The sequence below is a fragment of the Vanessa tameamea genome, chromosome 20 (assembly GCF_037043105.1).
Source record: "Vanessa tameamea isolate UH-Manoa-2023 chromosome 20, ilVanTame1 primary haplotype, whole genome shotgun sequence".
NCBI classification, from domain to species: Eukaryota; Metazoa; Arthropoda; class Insecta; order Lepidoptera; family Nymphalidae; genus Vanessa; species Vanessa tameamea.
In genome coordinates, this window is record NC_087328.1 from 7,464,170 (window position 1) to 7,491,126 (window position 26,957).

The 26,957-nt window shown below is 31.0% G+C and overlaps 1 protein-coding gene across 8 annotated transcripts in view; it reads left to right on the forward strand.

Moving 5' to 3' along the window:
* Trh (trachealess) overlaps positions 1-26,957 on the forward strand; it is a 192,893-nt gene that overhangs the window by 28,197 nt on the left and 137,739 nt on the right. For all 8 annotated transcript variants that reach the window (XM_064218010.1, XM_064218011.1, XM_026641712.2 and 5 more), the window contains exon 3: positions 10,790-10,822. In XM_064218010.1, the coding sequence (XP_064074080.1) occupies positions 10,790-10,822 (33 nt within the window). The remainder of the gene's footprint in view (positions 1-10,789; positions 10,823-26,957) is intronic.

The following is a 26,957-nucleotide window of genomic DNA, read 5'->3' on the forward strand; positions in this document are numbered from 1 at the left end:
TGTATCTAAAATACAATTAACCCTCAACAAATATTATTAACACATAAAAATTAATATATTTTTTATTCCAAGTCATTAAACAACACCGTGTTTTAAATAGCAAACATGGTGCGTATGAATTTGCCATCATATTACAGTGGTGATATAAAATTATTGATGGACGGTCACTGCATAAATTCATAGCATGTCATAACTGCCATTCTCTAAAGCAATGAATGCTTATGGTCCGATTATCTTTAGTATATAAAATTTATTAATACCTTAATGACGCCAATTAACGGAATGTCTGTCGTAATTATATTTCATGTTATTTTAGTTTTGCTTCTGGAAATGTTGTTGTCTACAACAAGTAAATGAAGAAAAAACTGAAATGAATAGTTTTTTTTTGAATGTTAGTTATTTAATTTAGCCAATGATCTATATTGTATGTGCCATGTATAAATAAAATTGAAAAATGTTCTATTTCCATTATTGTTAACTAGAATATAAAATGTTGAATAAAAAATATTGTTTAATTAATATACTAATGGAATATCTTTATAGTCTCGTCGTGTGTTGCGTCTATAATCTTACGTATAGTTATTGTTTTTTCCATACTAATAAGCGGTTGGTGCGGTCATTGATAGAAAATTATTGATTGCGGCGCAGGCGCAGATCGAATGGCAACCCGAGCGATAATGTTGCCCAATGCTTTGTTTCTGATCAAGGATTTAGCGCCATATTGTGATTGCTTCAACTATTATACGCTTGTTTGAATTTCGTAATAAGAATAATCTATACATCTTAAGTGTACTGTAAATAAATAAATGTTACTAGTTTTTTTGAACAGTTCATTTAGTGTATTTGAATATTTTACTGTATTTGAACAGTTTTGTGATTATCCTGGATTTTATAACTTGTTTCAATAATTGATTTATTTGTATTTATGTGTATTAGAAAAAGATATAAATTAAAAATTAAAAATTGATGAGTACTAGAGTCTAGTGAATTCCAAATATTTAATGTTAATTAATCAAAAAAATGTGTTAATTAATAAATAAATCTTTTTTTTTATAATAGCTTAAAGGAACATTTTGTTATTAAAAATTATTCTAAATATAAATACTTTTTTGATTATTAATTGTTTAATGATTCTGTTATCCTCGTGTTTCTTCAAGATCTAGATTTTTTGACAACTTGCTTATATTATAAGCAAGTTTTATGTTGTTATACGAAATATAGACTTCGCCTTATAACTTCGATACCGTCTGTGTGATTTTATCTGAATAAGGATGTTATCCTACTATAGTACTGTAGGATATTATCAATATTTGGTGAAAATTCCTAACATCAGGACTAAACCATTTCGCAAACGGTGCAAATTGTAGTATTCACTGCCTGTATCTGCATTTCCGAGCACTTACAACTCAAATGCATTTTAAACTGGTGTTAATCCTTATTGAATTTATTGCTCGCTCCATGGTCAACCACATCTTGGCATTACAGCCTATATTACGATCAACAAAAAAAAAAAAAATGTTTTACGGTAGAATCATTTTCAGACATCAAAAAGATTAGCCAATATGAATTCATAATAAATAAATAGCAATCAACTGTTAATGTTTCGCTTCTAGGCAAAGATTCGTCTAGAGGTATTACAACTAATTACAACACGATGCTTCCATTATTTACAAAATAAATAATTTTGGGTACATACGAATTAACGCCACCGTAGCAAAAAGTCTTCGAATGCGTCAATATAGTTTAGGTTAGATTAGGTTTTATTTATATATATATATTTATTTTTTTTATTTAAATAAATAAAACCTAGCCTAACTTAACCGATATTGGCTCAATCGCGTTAATACGTAAATACCGCATTTTCGACAAAGGCAGGGCGTATAGCGTAAAACTTATTACGGAAATGACCCGATTCTATTTTGATCTAACTAGGACTATTCCTCAAAAAATAAACCTCAGCTTAATGGTAACTAAGGCCCAATATTGCAAATTTATATCAGTAACGATAAGAATCCGGTTATATTTCGATCTAACTTTGATCGAACCGCAATTTATTGACCGACTTCTGGCTGAACTGAGAGCCGAGATGGCCTAGTGGTCAGAACACGTATATCATAATCGATGATTGCGGGTTCAAACCCAGCAAAGCACCACTGAATTTTCTCGTCCTTAATTTTTGCTTATATTTCATCTCGTGCTCGGCGGTGAAGGAAAACATCTTGAGGAAACCTGCATATGTCTAATTTCAGCGAAATTGTGCCATATGTGGATCCACCACTGCTGTTTTACGATTATATTTCGATTTGCGAACTGTCGATTTGTTAATAGAATTGGGGTGCACGTTTTCTTATCAGAATAATTATAAACGATGTAAGGCCATAAATGCGGTACTTGCACAGATTTTAATCTACAATATACACCATAATGAAAACAGTATATAAAAAGTTTTTACCAAAGAGGTTAGATACATAAAGAGCTCTAGACATGGTATTAATACCTCGTAAAGCCAGTACTCCATCACGGAAAGGTTCAGCTCGGCTAACAAGGTGTCAGGTATCTATGTTTATCTTAGCTTATCTGCTGTTAAGATAATTCGCTAATTGCTTTCCTCTGTAATCATATACAACACAAGAGTCGCATTGTTTGCTTTATTAACGAGTGAATATTTAGTCGGGATTGTTTTCGCATCGACGTCTTCGGTTACTGTGGAAGTCTAGGACGTATTGCTTTATGATGTATTAGCTTATGTTACATTTTGTTTTGAATAAACGAATTGCATCAATCAATAAACAATTAATTTATTTGTGCACTTGTCTATAATCATTGTAGCTCGATATTTTATATTTAAATCTTCCTATGAGTATATTATAATTACTAGCTATTCAACCCGGTTTCACACTGGTACAATAACGGGTGACTGATTGAATATGAAAAGAAAAATTCTTGCCTTTTTTCCAGCTAAGAAAGATGTAATTTTTATCTTTTCTCTAAAATAATATGCATGTGTTATACGTGTACAATATTGAATCACTCTGTTAATCGATAAAAACTGCATTAAAATCTATTGCGTAGTTTAATAGATCTAAGAGTACAGAGGGCGATAAACAACTTTATACTTTGTAGAGATATCCTAATCAGAGAAGTATACAAACGTACCAGAAACAGAAACGGTTAATAAAGGAGGATTTCATTATGTAGTTTAACGTAAAGTTCGTGTATTTTTGTGTGTGTGTCTATATTACTAGGATTTAATAATGTGTTGCTATCTCTCTTATCTGGTTTAAATTTAATTATATTATAAATATTGAATGGCTATTAAATATTTGTTTGATTTTTTACTTTTAAGGAACGGTATGTGTCAAAATATTCTATACGAATGAGTTAAATTAATGTTGCCAGTGTCAAGCTCATGTTTTATTAGTAGTTAGAATGTGATGATGATTATGTCTATCTGACCTGGTGAGACGCCAATTGTCTATGGATGTTAGCTAAGTGCGCAAATGTGTACGCGAACCCAGGCAATCTCATAATCGTATATATCAGATTGGAGACCAACTTCGGACCGATGTACAGCTGTAAGACCAACTGCTTTACACACAAAGGAAAGCACGGGACTGTGTTTTTAAAGCTTAGGATGTTAGTTAGATTTTCTTGACAGACAGAAAAGTCCGTTTTATTTATCCGACTTGGGGCATGAACTCAAGACATCCGACTCGACAGCCCTATAAGCTAGCTACTAAACTAACGAGGCTGTCAAAAGTTTATAGTATAACCTTATTAACAGATATAACCTTGAAAGAAAACATACAACTTCATTATATGCTGAACAATTTGGTTATACTACGTAACTTACAATACTTCTTGGAATTTTAATAAAACCTTAAATAACACAACCAAAGCAGGCAGTGCGTTGAAGATTTGAAATAAGAACTCGCTGGCGGGTGGCGCCCTCTCCGACAAATTACTCTAATATCCTATCTGTATGCGCGACGCGAACGCTCCCGATATTAGAACGTATCTGCATCCCTATAGACGCACAATATTGTATTCAAATATGATTCTTATTACTAATAAAATAGGAGCTACAAGTAGTTAAGAGCAGATTGCAAACATTTAATACTTTTTACACTACCGAATCTACGTAAATAAGTATTTTTTTGTAAATTTGCAATGATAAAAAAAATATTCATCATGCTTTTTTCCAGTAAAAAGTATAAAATAATTACTGATAAGTTTTTACACAAACGAAGAGGTAAATTATTATCACCGCCTTTCCAAATGAGCGCCTTATTTTTCAAATTTTGTATATAAACTAGATGCGGCCCGCGGTTTCTCTAGCAAATGCTGTCCTAAAATTAGGGGTAGTCAGGTGTTAGGCATAAAAAAGCTTGGTTTAAGCTTGCTTCATAACAACTTTATTCAAATTAGGTTTAGTGGCTTGGCCGTTAAAGAGCAACACACAGACAGATACATTACATTCGAATTTATAATATTAAGATTTGTTCCATATGCTTGTAAAATGTCTTTTACTGCCGTAGGCCAAACGACAAATAAAAAAAATATATATTCGACTATTATAAATATTTTAGGTATAATTACTATTATATGCTAATGCTAATTACAAAATTATAAACATGACTTTTATTTATTCGATGATCTCATGAGAAGTTCAATATTTGTGTATGTATTTTTTTAGTAGAAAAGCAGATAGATTGGTTATACTTAAGTAATCTTTTCCCCCTAAGATATTGACACCATAATATTAAGTGTACCTTATACGGTCAATGTGCTGGTAACTCTATGATCCAAAGAAATTATCCTCTGTGTCTACGTTAAGTTTACGTAAAGACAGCTATTCACAGAATCAGTGATTTATTTTTAAAAAATTCAGAAATGTCTTTTTTTAACACAGTTTTATAATAGCAATATGATGTTGTTTATTGCAATAATAATAATAATAGATATTTTTATATAATTATTCGTTTATTTGGTTTACCAACAACTTATAAAATTTATAAACGACTATGACAGTTTCAAACTTATACATAACTAAAACAAAATGATAAATTTATTATTTTAGATAAAGACCGCATGCAATAAAGATTAAAATAAATGAACTAACGTTAAATTTAATTATAATAAAATATTATAATTATACAAAAATATATACAAGCATTAACTATCATACCATAAATATAAATAATATACTGTTCATAAAAAAGTATCAATGTTTGACGGTAAAATAATTGACCACGACCGAGGTGGTCATGGTCAATTATTTACTAAGTATATTACAGTTTTGGAAATAGAGATGACGTTAATACCGCTCACGAAAAATGCATATATCATTCAATAAAAAATGTATAGATGATAAAAAGGCATAGTATTATAAGTCGTTAAATATTAAGTAGAATAATATTTACTATTAATTGTAATTCCATATTAAAAATTGTTAATTTAATCGCTCACCGGTTCTCGATAGAATCACCATTTCGAACTGGCTTTCATCGGCACTTCACTGGCATCGGCAGAGAGCCAAATTGAATAAAGTTAATTTTGATATATTTTTTTTAAAACTGGAGTAATATTTGAATATACAGTTTCACTAAGTTAACATAAATATACATATAAACAACAATTTAATTTATTAAATGAAATTAGTAAGTTACAAAATGTAACTTGAAACATCAAAAAGAACAGGAGGTATTTTAAGAAGAAATTCGCAAATAAATATCCCTGGTTAAAAAACAAGGGGTACCAATATTTATAAATTGAGGTGTGTATAAATAGCACCAATATCGCGCACATGCTTACACGCTGTAGAAAATTTTAATAAAACAACATCGACTAGGGCGTAAATTCCCGAAATGAAATACGTCGAACAATAATAATCTTCGCTAGCGTTGATGTTATCATAAAATGGCAATTCTTCCTACATATTGCGAAGCCACAATGGCGTTAGATTTTAAATATTTTTGAGTTGCAATTGGGGTGATTATTTAAGTAAAACGTGTTTAGTCGTGACTTGCCATGCTTTATTTTTATTTGAGTACAACGATTGTTGTGTAATGTATAGTGAAACATAGTTTCTCTTCTACCACGTAGACTTTGTTGCGCTTCAATTAACTATATTATACATTATAAAATCCCTTCAGCTTTTATATCAGAAATTCAAAATATTAATGTACATATTCAAATATAAAATACTATGTATTTTGAAAGTGAAAATCGTAAAGAACAAATTTAAATAAACAACTAATATCATCTATTTAAACGTAGAACATGAACATTCAAAGTTCGAACGTCATAAAACGTAATCGAATTTAGTTTAGAAACCGGCGTTCGACGAGTTCTCCGCTATTGTCAACACCCGCGACCTGTCATTTTGCATTTTATTTCCTTATTTTAACGCTTCTGAACGTTTTGTTGACATGCTAATGTTGCCATCAATTTTAACTTGAACATTCAATATTTTTTTCAAATTATTTAGTGGTGCAACATTTTTTCCCGTGTGCTATTAACTTTTATTTCAAATTTCACAGAAATTTGATGATTGATGAAAACAATATCGCAATTGTTTTGAAGACGCTTTCGAAAGTTATCAACTAAAATATCAAATTTACATTTGTCAAACTTTCTTTGAACTTCTATGATTAGAAGTTTTAAACGAGCGAACTTGTCGTCATAAAACACACGTGACATGCTTTGCCCTAGCACTATGATATAGTTATGTTCGTAGGAGATTTAATGACGAAAACAAGGGAGGGATGATCGAAAGAACAAAACATTCAGCCTAATACTTAACATAGCGAATTTAAAATATTAAAGTAACATCTTTTTGTATTTTTCATTAGGAAAATATATCGAAGGACTATTTCGAACACTAACTACAAATATAAAATAATATTATAGTATTACTTTTTAATATTATGGGGATAATTTTACAACAAAAAAAAAAAATACTTCATTTTATTTAATGTAGTCCACTTTTAAAGGTTTTATATAACAATTATGTATTGTATACTCGTTCGTCATATCACAAGCCGCTATAACAGCCATTTCGCTAAGTAAGGATGTGTGTGATTGTAATTTTATGCGCAAACGCGTGCTGAGAGCGCCGAATGCGTTCCAAATTAGAAAATTTAAATTCAAAACGCGATGACGTTGTTGCATCCGACTGGGAACATAAACGTCACAGATTTCGTAATTAGCTTAACAGTTTTGCGTTTTCGGGGAATTTATTCGTTATTAAGTAATTTAAATTAATCATAAAATGATTGTTCTCTGTTTTTGTTTCTTTTTTATATATACACAAAATGTATACTTTATAATACAATTCATTATTCATAAAAGCTATTTTTTATATTTTACTATAAACAATATATAAAAAATAAAAAGGAAAAAATTTAGTTACTTATGGAAAAGGCGCATTGAAATTGTAATAAGAACATTAAAGAGTAACCCAGTTAAATGTATTCATTACATTGAACTTACGACAATCTTTCTAAATGTTTAGGCTTAGCTTCACGTGAAAGGTTGGTTAGCATTTGAACAGAACTTACTCTTATCGGCTTTGAAACATAGAAACAACCTTTTATACGACTTTGAAAGGATTTCCTGAGCAGTTACTATTATTTGCTTCGTTATATTTATTTTAAATATGTATATATTATATATTTTGCACGTTATTAAAAAAATATGATTTATGACAGTAATATTTTGTTTTCATAGAAATAAAAACACTTACAGATTTTCACGTACCAACTGCCAAAATATGCTTTGGTGTACGTTATTAATTCATTTTAAAGAAAAAAAATTCAAGTCCAACCTTATTCTGTAAGAAACCAATTTAAAACTTAATACTGAATTCGACCATAAATTGAATTAAAAAAAAAACGTACTGCTTGACGTGCGATATTTAATACAGTAATTATGATAATACAATGGAACCAAACAGCATAAATACATAATTGATTTTTTGATAGTTCCCGATCGAATTCGACTCATATTATGTGTTTTTTTAATAAACAGAGTAATTTAACAAGTCAGAATTAAATTATTTATAGAAAATGAGTTGGTTTATTTGTTACGCCTTCACATCCTAACTCTTCAACCGATCATCATGAAATTTTGCATACACGTTCTCAGGGGAATAGAAAAAGACAAGGTACCTATCCCCTCCCCCCACTTCATCTGCGGGGTAAGCTGTGGACGAAATCTAGTAGTTGACATACATACTAGCTGAACTTATGGTTTGAACTATAAAGGCTTGTTTTATACAGTTTGCCACATGCAGTTTATGGTTAGGTTTTGCTAATTAAAGTCGTAGGATCTTCAACCTTCCTCAATGAAACAACTATTTAAATAAAATATGAAGGTAATTCTTAATATTAACATGGTTTTGTCGAATGATTCAAGTACTCTTAACAATATTTCGAACGTGATAAAAATTTAAAAGTGTTTTTTTTCTGTTATAAATCCAAAAAAATCTTCTCTATTTATAAAACTATATTACAATTTATAAATGACAAAATACCTTAACTATTTCGGAAAAAATATTTTTTGTAAGCCACGCGTCGAAACTCCCTATAACACGAACGTAAACTGTCAGAATCTGATACGCGATATTGACTAGCAATTATATAATAAAAGGATACACGTATCAAAATATATCACCGTAGTTGTCGACATTTCACAAGTGAGATACTAAGTGAATTCTTACAGAATCGCATTGCAGATCAGTAGTCAGCAATAAAAGTCATATAATAATATATCACTCGGCATCTTGACCGGTACTGGCCCTACATACGCGAAGCGCGGTAATGCGTTTAGTTATTAATAATGTAGCCACGCTGTAGCCAGCACTGAGTTCTGAATTATTCATTTACGGCCCGGGAGGTCGTAGACTTCGAAAATGGCCTAGGTCACGGATCTAAAGATAAGGTTTATTGGAAGTGGTTGTTTTAATGAACGTTTGTTTATAAACTGTGAATATTATTATAATATGAATTTTAAATTAATAATAAATTCGGTTGAGGAATCATTTAAAGGTATTTATTTTTATTTGAAGGTGACTGTATAATTGTATTGATAATTGGTGTTTTCTACTAGTAATTATTATAGGTACCACAAAGAAATCATTTATTATACAACCCATTAGCGCAGATCTTTTTTGTGTTTCGGTTTAGAAGATGTCAGTATTTGTAGCTGAAGGCAAAGTTTTACATGCCGTATGAATTATTTAAATTGTTGACAAGATTGTAAGTAGTCCATTTTTATAATGTATTGTAAGTAGTCCATGTTGCTGGTTACTCGATTAATCGGCAAATTTACTCGATCAAAACAAAAACAATTCTTAGTCTAATAATTTTTTTGTGTACCATTGTGAGAGTTTAATTGTATATTCGAAATATTTTAGTGCATTTTCAAGTATTCAGTTCTTATATACGAATTGTCTCTTATACGTTCTTATACGAACGTCGATCGGTTGAGCGCTATAGAAATTAATGTTGCGAATTACAAAAAAGGCACAAATTCTACAAAGTTATAACGGCAATGTTTCGTTTCTGATTTTATTCCGATCTAACTTCACCTAGTCCTCACACCTGACTTTTATGGTAACTGAGGAGCAATTCTTCCGACTATATTCCGATCTAACTTCGACCAAACAGTAGCTGTATCGTTTTTCTTGAATAGGCACACACGGCTGAACGGCAACGTTTACGTTTCGATTCGATTGCGATAAACTGTCAATTTTTCAGTAGAATTGGTGCCATGGATGGAAATACGTTATCTTTCAATGATATGTAACCGAAGTCGAAGTCGAAGTCTATTATTCTCAAACATCCATATTTATTTATAATTGCATTTGTCATTTCCAGTTAATAATATCCGTGTCAGGTGCGAACGGAATTGTCGTAGTTATCTTTAAGTTAGAATACAGAATATTATTTCAATATCTCCATTATCGCTCATCTCATGCCTTATTGCGTTTGCTTTTTTAATTCAACACTCAACTCTTATGAGATATCAGCGCTCGGGCGCCGTGTTTTTTTACTCCTTATTTACTTAGGTTGTATATTTAAACTGACTTGCAGCTACGGTTTTGCGTATTCATGATAATTTACTCGGATCCACTTATTCTAAGCTCATAAAAAATACATGGGTTAAAAAATTGTAAGTGATCTTGAAAAAAAATACGAATTGATCGCACAGGCGTCTGTCACGTTCATTATTGCCATTAGATTGGTATAAAAGTTACAGCTCGTTGGTCTAGTGGCAATCTTTTACGGATGAAGATCAGGTATCTTAGTACAAAGACCACGTGGAGTAAATAAGCGTTCTTGGATTAAGGACCAAATAATATCCAATGGCTGGGAGTTTCCGTGCTTCTTTTGTTTGTTCTGCGTCAGATATTTCCTATACTTGTACCGTAATATTTCCTTCGTTTGCCGTTCACAATCGAAAATGTCGTGGAATGGGTTAGGACATATATAAATTTAAAATACTTAATTAAATACCACATTTATAATTAAAACGTCGGCCTTGTAGTGTCTGTTATTCCAAAAAATACTTTTAATGGTACTTTTATATGAATATTATAAGGAGGTAAAATTTGTTTGCTTCGAACACTACTGGTATTATACTTATTCCTGAGCAATATAGGGTATAAAATACATTTATGACACATCGTTTTCTTTATTAATAAATTGCACCGGTGCAAAGCCGGGGCGCGCACTTGTATATAATTTCGATAAATTTATTTTAATAATAATTATTGATTTTACAGGTATCGAGATGAGGCGCTGTGTTGGTCGGACAGGTAACAGCAATATAGTTTGATTATTATTATTATTAAAGTTATAACATACTATATTATACTACGACTTCTAATGTAGACTCATTTTTATATTGCAAATATATCCCATTAATCGTATTTAAAAAGATATATCTTTAAAATTAAATTGTGATTGTGTCTGGTAATAAATCATACAGGCACGTTAAAATAACGAAGCTAAAGCTAAGGTACACCAAATGCGTAGACAATATGACAACATATTAATACAATACATAACAATAAGAAAACTATACGAAATCATCACTATATTAAAATAAAAAAAAGTTAAGACGAGTTCTAAATCTAAAGAAATAGTCAGTTGATGTACTACAGGACAGAGGCTCTTCTGTGGAATAATGATTAGAAGCTCATACTGCCTTAATACTGCCGCTTGACACGTGCTACTTATCATTCAGCCTTGTTATCACGAGATTCATTGTAAACACACATTTATATGTCAAAACATAATCATACACTCCTGGATTTGAACCCACGACTAACTGGTTTATGTAATTCAATAAACCGACCATCATAACTCAAAGACAATATACATATATTGGTATAATATTTTTCTTACATATACAATAAAAAAAAATCATTTACTTATTTAATATATGCATAGAAGACATTTTTAATTATGTTTATTTTTAATAATTAAGCAAACAACAGCGAAGGCCACATAATACAAATTCAAACGTCCAACAGAATAAACAGCGCTGACCACTCTAATATTTTAATCTCGAAGCGAACAAATATTTGTGTTCCGCACTAATCCGACGGATTTCGTATTAGAATTTGATTTAGGGAAGTACAAATATAAACTATGTATACCCCGGATATCGCCAACATGATATATTTGTTAACCAAATTTTGGATTATAGAAGTGACAGACAAAACCGTTGATAAGAATAATTTAAATAAAATTAATAACAATTATGGCAATACTAAAATTACACTTGCTCACTCACCTTTCAAACCGGAACACAAAAATACTAACGATTGCTCTTGGGCGGTAGAGTATCTGTTGAGTGGTTGGTATCTACCCAGACGGGTTTGCCTTGCTAAGAAAGTTTGGGGGATGAAAAAAAAAATAAAATAGAGTAGTTGAAGACATGACAAACTCAAAATTATTTATTCAATTAAATTTACAACCACTTATAGTATATCATATTCAAGACTACCTACCAACGGTTCTAAATAGATAAGAACCGGCCAAAGAAATTGAGCAGGTTTGTTTAGTTTCGTTTAAAATTGTAATATAATCGTATACCAATATTATAAATGTATGTTATGTTTGTTTGTATGTTACGCTTTCACGGACAAACCACCAAATTTGATGATGATGATGATATATGTATGTCATATGTTAAAGGAGGGACGGACATAGGTAACTTTTTTACCCTTCAAGGGGGTAGTTGTAGAGATGTAGATTGTAAAGTTGTTGACGAAAATCCTTCAAGAACTTGCATACGAGTTGTATGTAAACTGAATTCACGTGGGCAAAGCCGCAGGTTCAGCTAGTTTTATAGACTTTTAATATAACAAAGAAGAACATGGGATAGTAATAAAGGATACTACAGTTACGGCCCTGCACTCACCCCAAATTAAATGGGATAAGGGTACGCGGGTGATGGTGATGATCATGGAGTTCCTATTTCAATACATAAATATATTGTCTTTTGCAAATATTATACATAAAAATGCAGTCTGCTCGGAACAAAAACTGTTAAAAAAAAACTATATTCCCTAAAGCAATTTGTATACTGAAGTAAAACTTCTTTAGAATCGTTATGATTTGAGACTCGATGAAACGAAAATAAAAATGACGGAGAAAATAAAAACAACTCTAAATAATTCAATTAAGTTTCATTTCTACCGTGTGTGAATTACACACATACCTCTTAATTCTTATAAGTTTGAATTTGTGTTATTAAATATTGGTATTAAAATTCTATTGTTGATCATTTATCTTTAAAGCAATACAATTTAACCGTCTTATACTAACCATGGTATAAAAGACACATGGCATACGGAAATGAGTCAATACATCCATCACTGATATTAAGGTCTACATCATAAAGCGGAATGATCACAATCATGCGGTTTCAATTGGATATCGACATCCCCTTTCAAGGGGCGGTCAGAAATGGCTTATTTTGTGGCTTGGAAAACAATGGGAATATTTGCTAGGGCTGTCACTTTGTTTAATGCAAGTTTTTACGACTATTTAAGTGAAGTCAAAAAGTGACATAATTCGTGCAAATATCGTGCACGATGTTTTCTTTCACCGAAAAGTATGAGATTTATTATAAACACAAATTAAGTTCGTGATAAATCTCTGATGATTAATCTTTGGTTAAAACTAACACGTTCCACCATCATGACCGTTTCAACTAAAGAAACCTTTTTCTCCCAATTTATTAATAAGATTATTCTATATTTTAATCTTATTGTTGTTGTAATTATAATTTGCACGATAGATTTTTTTTTTAAAGTATTCACTTAAATGTATAATTTTAAACATGTAATCACGATAATAATTAAAATTTCACCTAAATTTTCAATATATTTACTATCTGAGTATGTTTTGAAGATAATTTAAATTTAGCCAACCCTAAAACAATGGGTCAAACCGGTCACCGCAGTTTAAGTTAGGGTTAGGGAGTTATGTATCGGGTACCGCGGACGGGCAATTACGGCGGATTTGGGCCCGCGCCTGGGCCATAATGACCGCGTGTCGCCGCAACGGGTTGAAATTGTTGTTTAATTGGCTTTATCACTTGTATGGCGGAAGTAAGAAAATTTTACATACGTCTTTGGATAATCATGCATTTCTTTTTGACGATTATTAAATCCTAAATTCGTTAGTAATACACAAATAGAATTTTATTTCAAGTTCAATATAATATACGATAATATTTATTAAATTATATTTTATTGCAGAAAGAGCTTATATGAAATTAATAAGTTTAAGTATGAATAAAATTATTAAAAAAACGCAAGTCTTTTAATCATATTGGCAAACCAGTTGGTTATATTAGAGATATTTGGACCTATAGGATTTCATAAACAGATTTAACAATCTGATTAAATACTAAACGCTCATTGGTTGTCTATAGCGTCACCTCTTAACATAGACTAATTAAAATTTACATGCACATTTATGTATGTTTCCAAACGATGTTTTCCTAGACCACAGAGTACAAGTTAAGCACATAAAAAATCAGTAGTTGTTGCTTGGCTTAGCCATAATCTGAAATAAACGTTCTATTGTTTTTCAATATTATGTTTCGTCGCATCCCGTTTTTGAATCGACCAAAGAGGTTTTTTGGACCTTAAGTTTTCCATTGATTCAGTCAATGCAGGCTGATTCATCCAGGCAGGAGTACATTCGGGTGGTCTATACACTTGTCAGCATTCTTTTCCACACAAAAAAATATTTGAAGCTGTTAAAATGAAATACTCTGTAATTACAATAGGCGGTTCAGAACAAACGGAATAACTTAATTGATCGGCCTAATGTGGTTTTATTTGCATAACGACCGATGGCGTGGGAATGATAAATGTACAGAGACATACATTTAGGGACAAGTTACTTAGATTAATGTGCGGCTGATTTAATCCCTGTCTCGTAAGTCGTAAGGTTTAAATTATTGTGATTTGTAAAATGTTTATCTTTGTGCAATGGTATTTACTTTTTGCTGTCGAATGCATTTTTCTCGAAGTGAAAATATGTCGTGTGTCATGTTTTATTGTTTGTCTTTTGAAACAACCGTTTATTATTTATGATTCCTTGTACTAAACGACTTTTATATTTTTTACAAGCATCGATATTTTTGAAATTGCTAAAAATTATATCCTTAACATACTTACATTAAATTTTTATATTTAGGTTCTTCATATTTATTAAATTATGTAAATATATCGGAACTCTTTGCTCATAATAAGAACGTTTTTTTTTTAAAGTTTTTATTAATAATTTTGATCGTAGAAGAACAAATTTGTCAGCTAATGGTAATTATGTCGATACCAAATTCGAAAGCCGTATATTGTAAAGTAGTTGGCACATTGGCTGAAGGTTCTTAATTCTCAGGAGTCTTCTCCAAAGTAACTGATTAGTTACTGTTTTTTCTTCATATCTTAAATATAATACCGCGTACATACATATATGACACCGCACATTTAAAACGCAAGAGCTATTAAATATTCTGAAACGATTATTGTACAGATATACCGGAAAAAATAAATATAATTGGGTTAAATATATCTTCACAATTATGAACTATATAATTATGATTATACACTAATAATATAATACCGAGACAGATTCCATGTATCGAGTATCGATCAAATACGAGTTAATGTTACCTCGTAAACTTGCACGTCACTTATTTGCATTTCTCGAACCTGTATTTATTAAAATCGCCTTCGATCGATGTATCCCAAAAACTTTGATATAAGTGAAACCAGTTAGTGCCCGCCCGCGATGTCGTCTTACATTTTTAAACGTTTTTCGTTTAACACTTTTAAGTATCGCGCTCTGAGGCCGATGTTGATTAAGATAACGATAACACGTGTAAAGGTACTCAGATCCAGATGTGGCTGAGTGTTGATTTACAGATGTAGAATGTACTTCCTTAGAAGCGTTCTTGTTTGTACTGTTTCATGGATGTCTGTATTAATTAGATAACTTTTTATGCCGCTTAAAACAATACATAACAGAATTGTAGGTTTAATTTTTAGCACGAAGTCCTCACATATAATACTGATAATATTGTATAGAATTATTGTTTATGATGATTCGGTTCGAAGGATGAGTGCAAATGACCCAGTATAAAGACGGGTAAAAATATACAGTACTAAATAAACTACCTATTAACACAATCCGATTTAAATTAATTCGAATTGAAATATATTAAAATGTCTTTGTGTGACGGAAATATTTTCAATATATTTGAGAAAATTAAATGTCAAAATAATGTCAAAAGTCCGCGACATGTACTTAAACCGATATAATAAAAAAAAATGTTTATTGTGTTACATACAATACTTAATCTATAACAGGTTAGGAACCAAAACCTAGTAAGTTTCTAATAAGGACTAGTACTTATGTTAGGAATTAATAAATCCAAATAATTGTTAACCAGTGTTTAATAATAAAATCTAATTCAATTATTCCCTTGTTTCACTGTTTATAAATTCCAAAAGTTTGTTAGGACCGTGACTTGACGAATAATTTTAAGACTATGTCATTTATGGACTAAGAAATGTGTCCCAGTTACTCTTAGTCTGCCAAATTATATAACATTATGTAATGTATGTATATAACATTATATAACTTTCCAAATGTATAATAGATAAACGTACATACAAGAATAATATACATATATCGGAATTTAATTTTTAAGTTTGTGAAGTAGCTTATAATACTATTTTTAGCTTTATACGTTTAATAAGAATATTGTTGATTATTTTTATATAGTTTAAAATTTCTTGTTTTTAATTACAGAGATTAATAGTACTCATTAATCGTGTACTATCATATATTCTTGCATTTTTTATAGTCATAATAAAAGGGTTTGCTACAACGGATATGCGAACTAATTTATTCGTTAATTTTCATGTATCATTTATGCATTTTTCTTGTTTTAAATTAACATCGAAGTGCGCAAGCGCAGGCAATACTTAAGTTAAACGTCCCAAACTGGCGGCAATTTGCGTGGGTCTGAGTAAGCTATAAATCTTGCTAAATTATTTTTTCATTACGTTCAGACGACGTGCGCAGGCGCAATATTCTATTAGTGCTGACGTGCCATTATATTAGCTTTTGATTAATGTTTTTCCTTGATAATTTATGCGTAATTTTCACACTTTAAATGCGATAATTTGTGAATCTTTAGACATATAAAAATTTGGCTTTCAAATAAATTGTATTACGATCAAGTTTATTTTATAGAATTTAATTAAACTTTTTGTTTGTGACTTTTCTTTTATATGATCAAAAGTATTCGACTAAGATTAGTCACTATTTAGATATTAATGTAAAACATTCGTTCCAATTCATTTCTTGCTACTTAAACATTCGGTATGATTGAATGATAAGAATTTCATTGAATTTATATCAGTATTACTCAAGTTTTGATGTGACGTTTGAAATAGATACATAAATTAGATATAATTATAAATAAACAAAATATTCTATACGTAACAGGTTTTAAGAGTAAACAAATATTTTAATTTTAATATAGTATTACTACAAAAAATAGAAATTTGTAATTAAAACTATTGTACAGCTCTAAATGTTTTTAACTCTACGTCTTAATGCGGGAGACGTCGATACGTTATCAGATGAGAAAAAATTAGCAGTTAAAGCATCCATGTAAAATAGATAGTTAAATTACATACACGTAACGTAGCTCGAGTCACTTTTATATTTACCGGTTTTTACTGAAATATAATATAAAAGAACACAGGCTTTTTGGATTAACCAATTTTGATATTATAGTCTTTCGATGTTTTTTTCGTATAATGTTATGGTTTACTTATTAATTTTGAAGTAATTTTTACTCCTTAACTGGTCTAAGGTTTATTGTTTAAGATTTTTGCGTCATCAATCCAACTGGTTAGAAGTTTTTTATTAACCTGTTAGTAAGTGTAGGTCAAATCTTGCAACTAAACTAAACCAGTTCTACTCAACCGATTGAGCTGAAATTTTGCACTGGAATAATTTATTTTGGAATAAATTAAAGCTTTTTTTAAAACTCTTCTTATTAAACTTATTACTTTTTCAAGTATACACACCACTTACCATCAGCTGGCCGATATGCTCGTCCGCCAACCTATGCCATAAAAAAAGTAACTGAAAATACTAGGAATAAATTATTATATCTATGTTTCAATTCGTACCTACCCCATCCTCTTTTTTTTTTTAATAATAATTAATGTTTCTTACATAAATAAAATATTTAATTTGAAGATACAAATGTACAATAACATTATGCGTATTTACTAGGTTTTGGTGGATTTGGTATTTTCTATTGATTATCTACGATAAAAAAGCCTAAACTCTAGTGAAAAGGATTTTCATCTTACATAATTCGAGATGTAAATCTCACAATATTGATTCATAATATTCAGTTGTAATCGAGACGTCGGACGTCTGTATAATCGTGTGTGCGAAGACGACGGATATATGAAACAAAGACGAGTCAGAAAAGGACGAAAGATCTTCGAATGTGATTTACGGCGCTGCAGCGCAAGTACCCACCGTCTATCTTATGACGGGTGTTTTGATGTAATGCAGTCAGAGTGTGGCAATTTTAATGGATTTAATTATACTATCGAAACAAGACATATTATTTCTTGTCTTAACATTAAAGAAATCCCCTATTGAATAAAAAAAAATGTGTTATCATTTTCCGTAAGTAATATTTATAAAAGATATTTCGTCAAAATATAAAGTAATATACAAAAAAAATATTTCTGAGTTTTGAAAAATTCGCGTTAAAGAAATCACGAGCTGCACGGTAGAGAAACCAGTTTGATATCGATTACACTAAAACATCGATTCAAAAGGAATTGGCGGTATTTTTTTTGAGATGGCAATTTTAAGAATATTTGATTTATCAGTCTTCCTTTTTTTTTAAATATAACAAATCATATTTATTATGTAATTTTTAATTTGAAATTTTAATATACCAGTAAAAGTAAAAATTTGTTTAAGCAAATAAATACACTTTTTCTTCGTATATCAAATACATTAAAATTATGACAAGCATTACAGCATAATGCAGTAATCTTAGGTACTTACTTCATTAAATGAACAGATGTTTTGGACCACATAAGTATATAATAAGATCATTATTATTAATGAATAAACATTTACATAAGATGCAAGATATAATAACAAAGTTGTACTTCAAATTACAATTTCGAAAATTACTTGGCAGATTTAAATTTGGAATTACGTTTTGTTTGGAATTTTTATTTGGGTCATAGTTATTCTATTAAATGAATTTGTACCAAAAATTGTTCTTTTTTTAATTATTTTTATATTATTTTTTAATTCAAATTCTACAATATTAATTGTACTTATTTATACAAGAGAATGGCGGACGTTGATTTGCTTGACTATGTACTAAAATCTTCACCGAAACGTACGTAGTACGTAATTTTATGTACATTGGTTGATTGGATCTATTATCTTATACAATACAAAAAAACATTCACTTTTATTAGTAAATATATTAGACCGAAGATATGTTGACAGCTAGTGGTTCTACATATCATATAATGCAATGTAAAATTAGATAAATTTCCAATTTGAAAATATTTGTAGTAGGAATAATAAAAGAACATATTAAGTAATTGAAATAAAGTACAAACATAAATTTGTGTTTAATTGTTTAGAAGACATTGTATTATAATTTAAATAAAACGCTCACATTAAAATTATCGAAAATAAAAATAATGTGCAAATATGTAGTTAAAATTTTCATAAGCGCGCCAAATTGCTGCTCGTAAATATTCTAGTATTGAGCATCTCTTTCTTTCTTTACAAGAATATCCTTTATCTCATTCACACAGGCTCCGATCTTTCATGTTATATGTGCGCTTGAGTTATAAACGCTAGTAATTATATTAATTTCTGAGGACAAGCCATATCATCACATATTATCAGTATATTGTAGAAGAAAAAAATTCAAGTAAAATACACAGCATAACAACAGTGACTTCGAAATAAAATCATAGCATTGAAAAAGACTCTGTAACCTAAACAATTCGAATTTTGAATTCGTTTTTTTTTTATTGCCTGTTGCGAATTACCTTAATGAGAAACAGTTGAGATTTCTGAACCGTTTTTTTATTGATTGCATATAAATTTATAATCTATATAAACAAGTACATTCTTTGTTTGAAATTCTAAAGCTGTTTAATGATGTATTAAACAAGTTATAATATTAGTTATAATGTTATGTAGTTATTAACTAGAATTATTAAAGAAAATTGTCACCGTATCGAATTCAATTATACCAAGTATAATTGGCGGATAAAATACTTTGAGCAATTTGATTTACAATTAAGCAAATGTAACGGGGACAGTCAAAAACGAACCTTATTACATACGTCATAACAATTCTAGTAATGCTATAACTCACATTGGTTTAAAAGTGATTCAAGACAGCCTATTATCGAATAAAAAATAATAAGGGTTTGTTTCGATGTCATTGAGGAATTGATTGCTTTCTAGGTATCGATTTTAAGTGCCCTTAATTATACTTGGAAATATGAGAGACCTATGTTGGTTATTTTTAAATGGTGATTGTAAAACAGGAATCGATTTATTTTTTTCGAATAAAACAATCTTAGCCGATTGAGAATATGTTGAAAATTTTGTTTTAATCTTTATAAATCCGTTGAAATATAAAAGATACGCGTGTAAAATCAATTTGATGTTTAAAGTTTTCAACAACATAAATTAATTTATACAAATACATTCAAATATTGCTAATTAACTTTTTTTGATAACGGTTGAAACTTCAACTATTATGGTGTTGTACAGACTCAACGATACTTATTATGATCCTCAGTGAATCGAATTATTAAAACGTGTGTATTTTTAAATAAAAACCTGAATTTCTTAAACGTAATACAGGTCTAATTAAAATAAAACGCTTAGCTATTATTCTGTTCTCGTCAATATATATAAGTATATAAAATATTATGACAGGATATAATAACCATCTTGTACATATGTGTCATAACAAAAAAAAAAAAGTATTTATCAGAGCATAGCGAGATCACGTTTTCGATTTACAGCCGAAGCATTATAAACGATTACCGATAATTTTTTGGCAATGCTTATAACCACTTACAAGGTGTAACACTATTGTGCGGACGACCAGTTCGTGCAAATGCGTGCAAAAAGCATTACTCTAAACGAAGTGCTGTCTCGACAGTGCGATGTTCGGAATGTGCGCGTCTCAAAAACATGGAATGCAACAATGGTTGGTATCGAATTCGGTATTTGTAAGGGTCGATCAATTTCGAACAGTTGCGGAATTAGGGCATGTCGTACTCGACTTATCTCGATTTAGTTAAGTCTTTTCGATGTTATTAATGAATTATGAAAGAGCTTAAGCGCATTCAACTTGTACGTTGCTGATTGACAGTTATTGGGATAGTTGTATTACGTTTTTGTTGGTATAGGATACTTCATTAATCCACTTTGATTTTGTATAAATTACAGGTAAACAGGATTTGATATGCTATGTAAAGTTTTTAGAATATTTATGTGGGATGTAACATAATGAGTTCGCTTAATTTTAATTGTTGTATGTATACTACTGATTCAGTACGAATAAAGTCTCAATAAATTATTTTTATTTACATAGTTTTTCAAGTAAATGTGGATGACGATGACGTACATTTTACCCCGATTTAAAACTCTTGTACACGCATCGTACCTATAACAGTGTTGAGTTTAGTTATTAAAAAAGTCGATCGCCATATTGGCTAGAAGCCTAAAATGGCATAGCTGATATCATTTTATACGAATAAATTTCCATTAGATTAAATAAAACAACACCAAGTTTATAATGTACTAAAGAATATTTTTACAACAATTATTTCACTTGCAATATTCGCTAGTATGTTTAGGTTAACTTATTAGAATCACTTCATATTATAAAATATATATATATATTATCATATTATTATAAATATATATATATTTATATATATTAGCATATTATCTTACGGAGTTAAAATTTTGCATGTTGATTTAGTCCAAATGACAGGCATTTTTTTAATAAGCACGACCTGATACTTCACCTAGGATAGACTTGACTCCAAAATATGACGTAAACTAAATTTAAATTCACTAATTTTTGAGTTAAATATATCTAATTCTTTACAATGTATGTTTACATGTTTACATGCACGTAACAAGAAATAGTCACACTTACAAAGGGGTACTAAAAATAAATTTTGGTTTCTCACGTTAAGGCGAGGACATGTAAAAAGTACATTATTAAGGAGACTCTTAGAATCAACAATAAATTTATTTAAAATGTTCTCTAGCATAGCTTACATTGGTAAAGCAATTTTCATAGCCATACATTTGTTGTTTGTTTTGCATTACTATATTTAAGCGAGAGTAATCAATGTATTTCTACAAATTCAAATCGTCCCTTTGCCCAGCACCCAGCGGTCATCTGTTAGCGTCCTTTACCTAGTAATGGCTGACAGACATCATCGTTAGCGAGAAACAATGAATGTACGTTGCATTGTCCAGCCACAGACTGCATAATCACGTATCGTAAATAGTTTTATAAAGTAAATAATATTTAAAAAGAGGTTCACGATACACATAACATATTTCGTGGAATGTACATATTACAGGGTTTTTTTTTATAATATTAATATCATAAGTGTTGTATTAATGCTGTATTTATAGAATTAACAAATTTATCACTGCTTTAGTTCTTCACGCTTATTACAGTTTCCTGCAAGGTTATTTAGGTGTCCATCTGAGGTTTTTAATTAGAGTATATAGGTAGATATAACATCTCATCTATATGTCTAATCATAGCTAAACAAAATATAATCTACCAATTTTTACGTCTAATCAAAACTACTTTCGACTCCTATGTTTGTAAAATACCAGTAACTTTCATTTCACCTCAATAAAAACTTAACAAAGTCTCAACTTAATCAAATAAACAAAACGCGAGCCATATTCTTTGCTTTTGCACATCACTAGAAGAAAACAGTTTTTCTTCTAATTCAAAGATTGGTCTTTCATTTTTGAAAACCTAAATTCTTATTATATAAGATTTTAAATGAAGGTGGTTATTTTTATTACTATTTGAATAAAATTTACTTTAAGTTTTGAGACGAAATGTTACTTTCTTAACATTGTATAGTAACCGTTGTCTGGGCTATTAGTTCAATAATATGTTTCAATTTCTTTTTTTTTTATTCTCTGGCCTTAATATGGGTATTTTCAAGGCAGGTGATGTTTTAACGTATGCTAATATCGGTACATTGTATGTGTTGTTTACGAACTTTGGTAACTTTGGTGGTCACAATGTCACAGACATTGAAAGACCACAAACATCTGTACATCAAAGCTGTATATAAATGCAAATCAATACATTTATTTTATGTTTAGATCGTATCGTTATTATGTTTATTGGTTCAACTGGTGAGAGGAGTGCTGGTATATTTTTCGCTCTGAGTGGAATTAGAATTGCGATTTACTTTGTGGTGGGTAGGTAGGTAAGAGCCGTGATGGCCCAGTGGTTAGAACGCGTGCATCTTAACCGATGATTTCGGGTTCAAACCCAGGCAAGCAACACTCAATTTTCATGTGCTTAATTTGTGTTTATAATTCATCTCGTGCTCGGCGGTGAAGGAAAACATGCATGTGTCTAATTTCGAGATTCTGCTACATGTGTATTCCACCAACACGCATTGGAGCAGCGTGGTGGAATTGGCCCCAAACCTTCTCCTCAAAAGGAGAGGAGGCCTTATCCCAGCAGTGGGAAATTTACAGGCAGTTAATGTAATGTAAAAAACAAATAAATGGTGGTACGGCTTTGTGCAATCCCATCTGGGTAGGTACTCATAATTTATTCTACCGCCAAACTAATATTGATTCCGGTTTAAAGAGTAAGTGAGGCAATGACAGGCACAAGGGATGCACCATCTTAGCGGCTTAGTGCTGATTATCTTAGAAACACTAGAATGACTAATTATATCATCTAAGTACAACTTAAGTATTAAATAATTATTAATAAATAACATAGTATTCATTGTTAAAAATCTAATAAATATCATATTTCTATCAATATTTATATCAGATGTTTTATAAAATATTATAAGATACAGAATTGTTTTTAAATTTAATTATTTTGAAAATTAGTATGCAAATCATTATTAAAGTGTTGTATGTCCACACTGCATACCTTCGGGTTGCAGCCGAATGGGCCGGCACGCACGGGGAAGTACCACTCTCTCACTAAAAACCGGCGTAAAGTAGTAGCTACGCTGCCGCGTTTCGTCTGGTATGTGAGAGTCCCAGAGGCCCGATACCGCCCCCCCCCAAACATGATGGTTGTGCAGAATTTGGTTACATTACCCTAGGAGGGTACCATCAGCGACTGCGTTGGAGAATCCCTCTCTGGGCATCCATGCTCAGGACGTACACCACCTGAGCAGGGATGCCCAGGCTGCCCTCCGAATTCTGGGGGGGGGGGCAATTTTGCGGTCGCCACTGTTCGGGGCAAGCGGAGCGGGCATCATAAGGCAACCCCTACCACCCTCACTGTGGACTTCTGCAACATAAGGGGACTCAACTCCAACTTGAACGCCGTTCACTTTCACCTTGAGACGGCGAAGCCGGCCTTGCTCTTTCTTACCGAGACTCAGATATCCTCTCTTGCCGATACGACTTTTCTTTCCTACCCCGGGTATAATTTGGAACATTCCTTTATACCACGAGCTGGGGTGTGCGTTTACGTCAGAGATGATATCTGCTCTCGACGCCTCGGCAGCCCTGAAGGGCAGGACCTATCGATTATCTGGCTGCGTGTAGGTTGCGACGACCATCCGCGAATCTACGCGTGCCTTTATAGGTCCCATAGCGGTAATGCCGAAACCGACCGACTGATCGAGCACGTCCAAATGGCTACAGATTCCGTGCTGCAGCAGATCCCACCCGCAGAGATCGTAATTCTTGGCGATTTTAATGCCCACCATGCCGAATGGCTTGGATCACGTATAAGTCGCGACGACCGCACGGAATGTTGAAAGAGATTCAGAAGAATTCCGAAAAACCTTAAAGAAGTCCGCTTTAAAATCAGATATTTGTAAAATCCTTTACCAGTCTACAAACGTTTTAAAAAAGAACAAAAATTATATGGAAAAATTCGTTTTATGTATTATTTAAATAGACTAGCTACCGTCCCGACTTCACATGGGTAAAACGTTTTTATGTTTCCTAATTCAAAAAACAAAGACTGTTTCTCTTCCCATTTCCCTCCTTAAAGTTAAAATTTCCAAAAGTATTCTCTTTACAGATGCTTACATTATAAAATAAGCCTATGATCTAAATTTTAACTTTCTAGTCTCAGAATTTTTGGCTGTGCGTTAATAGACGTCAGCAACAAACGATTTTATAAATAAAGATACGAGTAAATGTGGTTCGACATTACTTCATTTAGATATGAATTCCACGAACGCTTTGCATGTAAGGCAGACAGTTGAAAAGATTATTTGAGGAAATATAGCCTTTATGTTTTTGTAATAAGAACAACAGGTGCATGTACATGTTTTACATGTGTCGCAATATTTGTCATTACGTTGTAAATGTCTGTCGTTAGGAGAACGAGAGGAGAAAGAAGTGTTTTAGTTCCGCGCCAATGTGTTCTCGTTGAGGTCGTTGTATTTAACACTTATTTATACAATTGAAAATACCGCAATGTTTTGAATTTGTTACTCGTAAAGTTGTGGTCAGTTTTTATCATTTAATTACCTGCCTGTTTATGGGTCTACTTTGACATTTTTAGTGACAATGTAATATGCTGTACTTAAATAAAGTTTAACACATTTTTCTATAATCGTGTGCTACTTAGTAAGGATAGGGAAATAAAATGAATACAATACTAGCTATCGTATAATATGTTTTTAAAACTCCGATAATTACAATAATTTTAGTATTTGTTTCTTTTTAAAATTATTTAAATAATAAAAAAACTGTTAATTTAGTATTCGTTGGTTTTAATGCAATTAATATATATATATAACTAGTGAGTATTTATAATTGAATATGATTATTCAAATGATACATAACCATAAGATGTTTATTCAAAAGTGCTTATAAATACCTTTTTGAATAAAGAAGATTTTGAAGATTTTCTTCATAGATTCAAGTCAATTGTATAAAATACATTGGTAAAGAAGGCATATTATTCGATACAAGAGTATATTGATGATAAAAAAGCGTGGAGTTAATGCTTGTTGACTTCCAGGATGGAGACATAACATACATATATAGTTGTATTTAACTAACATGACTGTATTATTAGATATTGAAAAAGAGTAACTACTGAGTTTCTTGCCGGTTGTTCTCGGTAGAATCTACATTTCGAACCGGTGGTAGCTTACTTTAAATAGTTTGTTAAATGACGATTCAAAAGTGCTTGTAAAAGCTTACTTGAATAAAGTATATTTTGATTTTGATTTTTGATTAACATTAATATAGCAAGAAAAACTACGTTGAGTACAAGTATACGTTTAATTATTCTTAAAATTATACTAACACTTGACAGTATCCAATTCAGAGACAGGAACACGAATGTCAACTTTGTTTAGGCCGACGACCGAGGTTTTCACACCGTCCCATCTGACTCAGTCGGTCAAACAAAGAGGTTTTTGTACTAATGTAAATTTTTATTATCCTCTCACTTAACATGCAGATTGTGAACGTAAAGAACCACCGAATGAAACTTTCAAAATGTCCACAAAACAATGCGTGGTTTCAAAAACTGTTATTAATGTCGATGATCATTATTTTTTTCGTTCGTGTTACGTGTACGTGTGTTTAAATGCTTTGACATGTGACAGGTTTTTTTTTTTATTGTTTTGCATAATTTTTACACGGTCACCGTTGCTCAATCGGTGGTGCAATGTAACATTTATATACGAATAAGATTGTTTCATATGTTTTTTTGTTGACTAAATTATTATTAGTGAGATAGCGATCATGACTGTATTCTTATTATCAAGGACTATTAGAAGTCTAATATTACATTTATGATTGTAATTAATACTTACCGGTTATTAATAGGCGGGTCTACACTAGTCGCTCCACGATTATTATATCGCATAACAGCAGTACTTTGTAAGTTTGTTTAATATATGTTATAGTATGAATTTCTATGAATGGTGGTAACAAATTGGCTATACAATGGTAAGTACCTTTGTATAGCCTATTTGCTCACCTGCCTTACTATTTTAAATAAATGTGCGTGTGCAAAAGTAATTAAATTATGCGATGTATATTCAAAGTATATAAACTCATGTTCGGTTATGTAACATAATTTTGTAAGAAAGG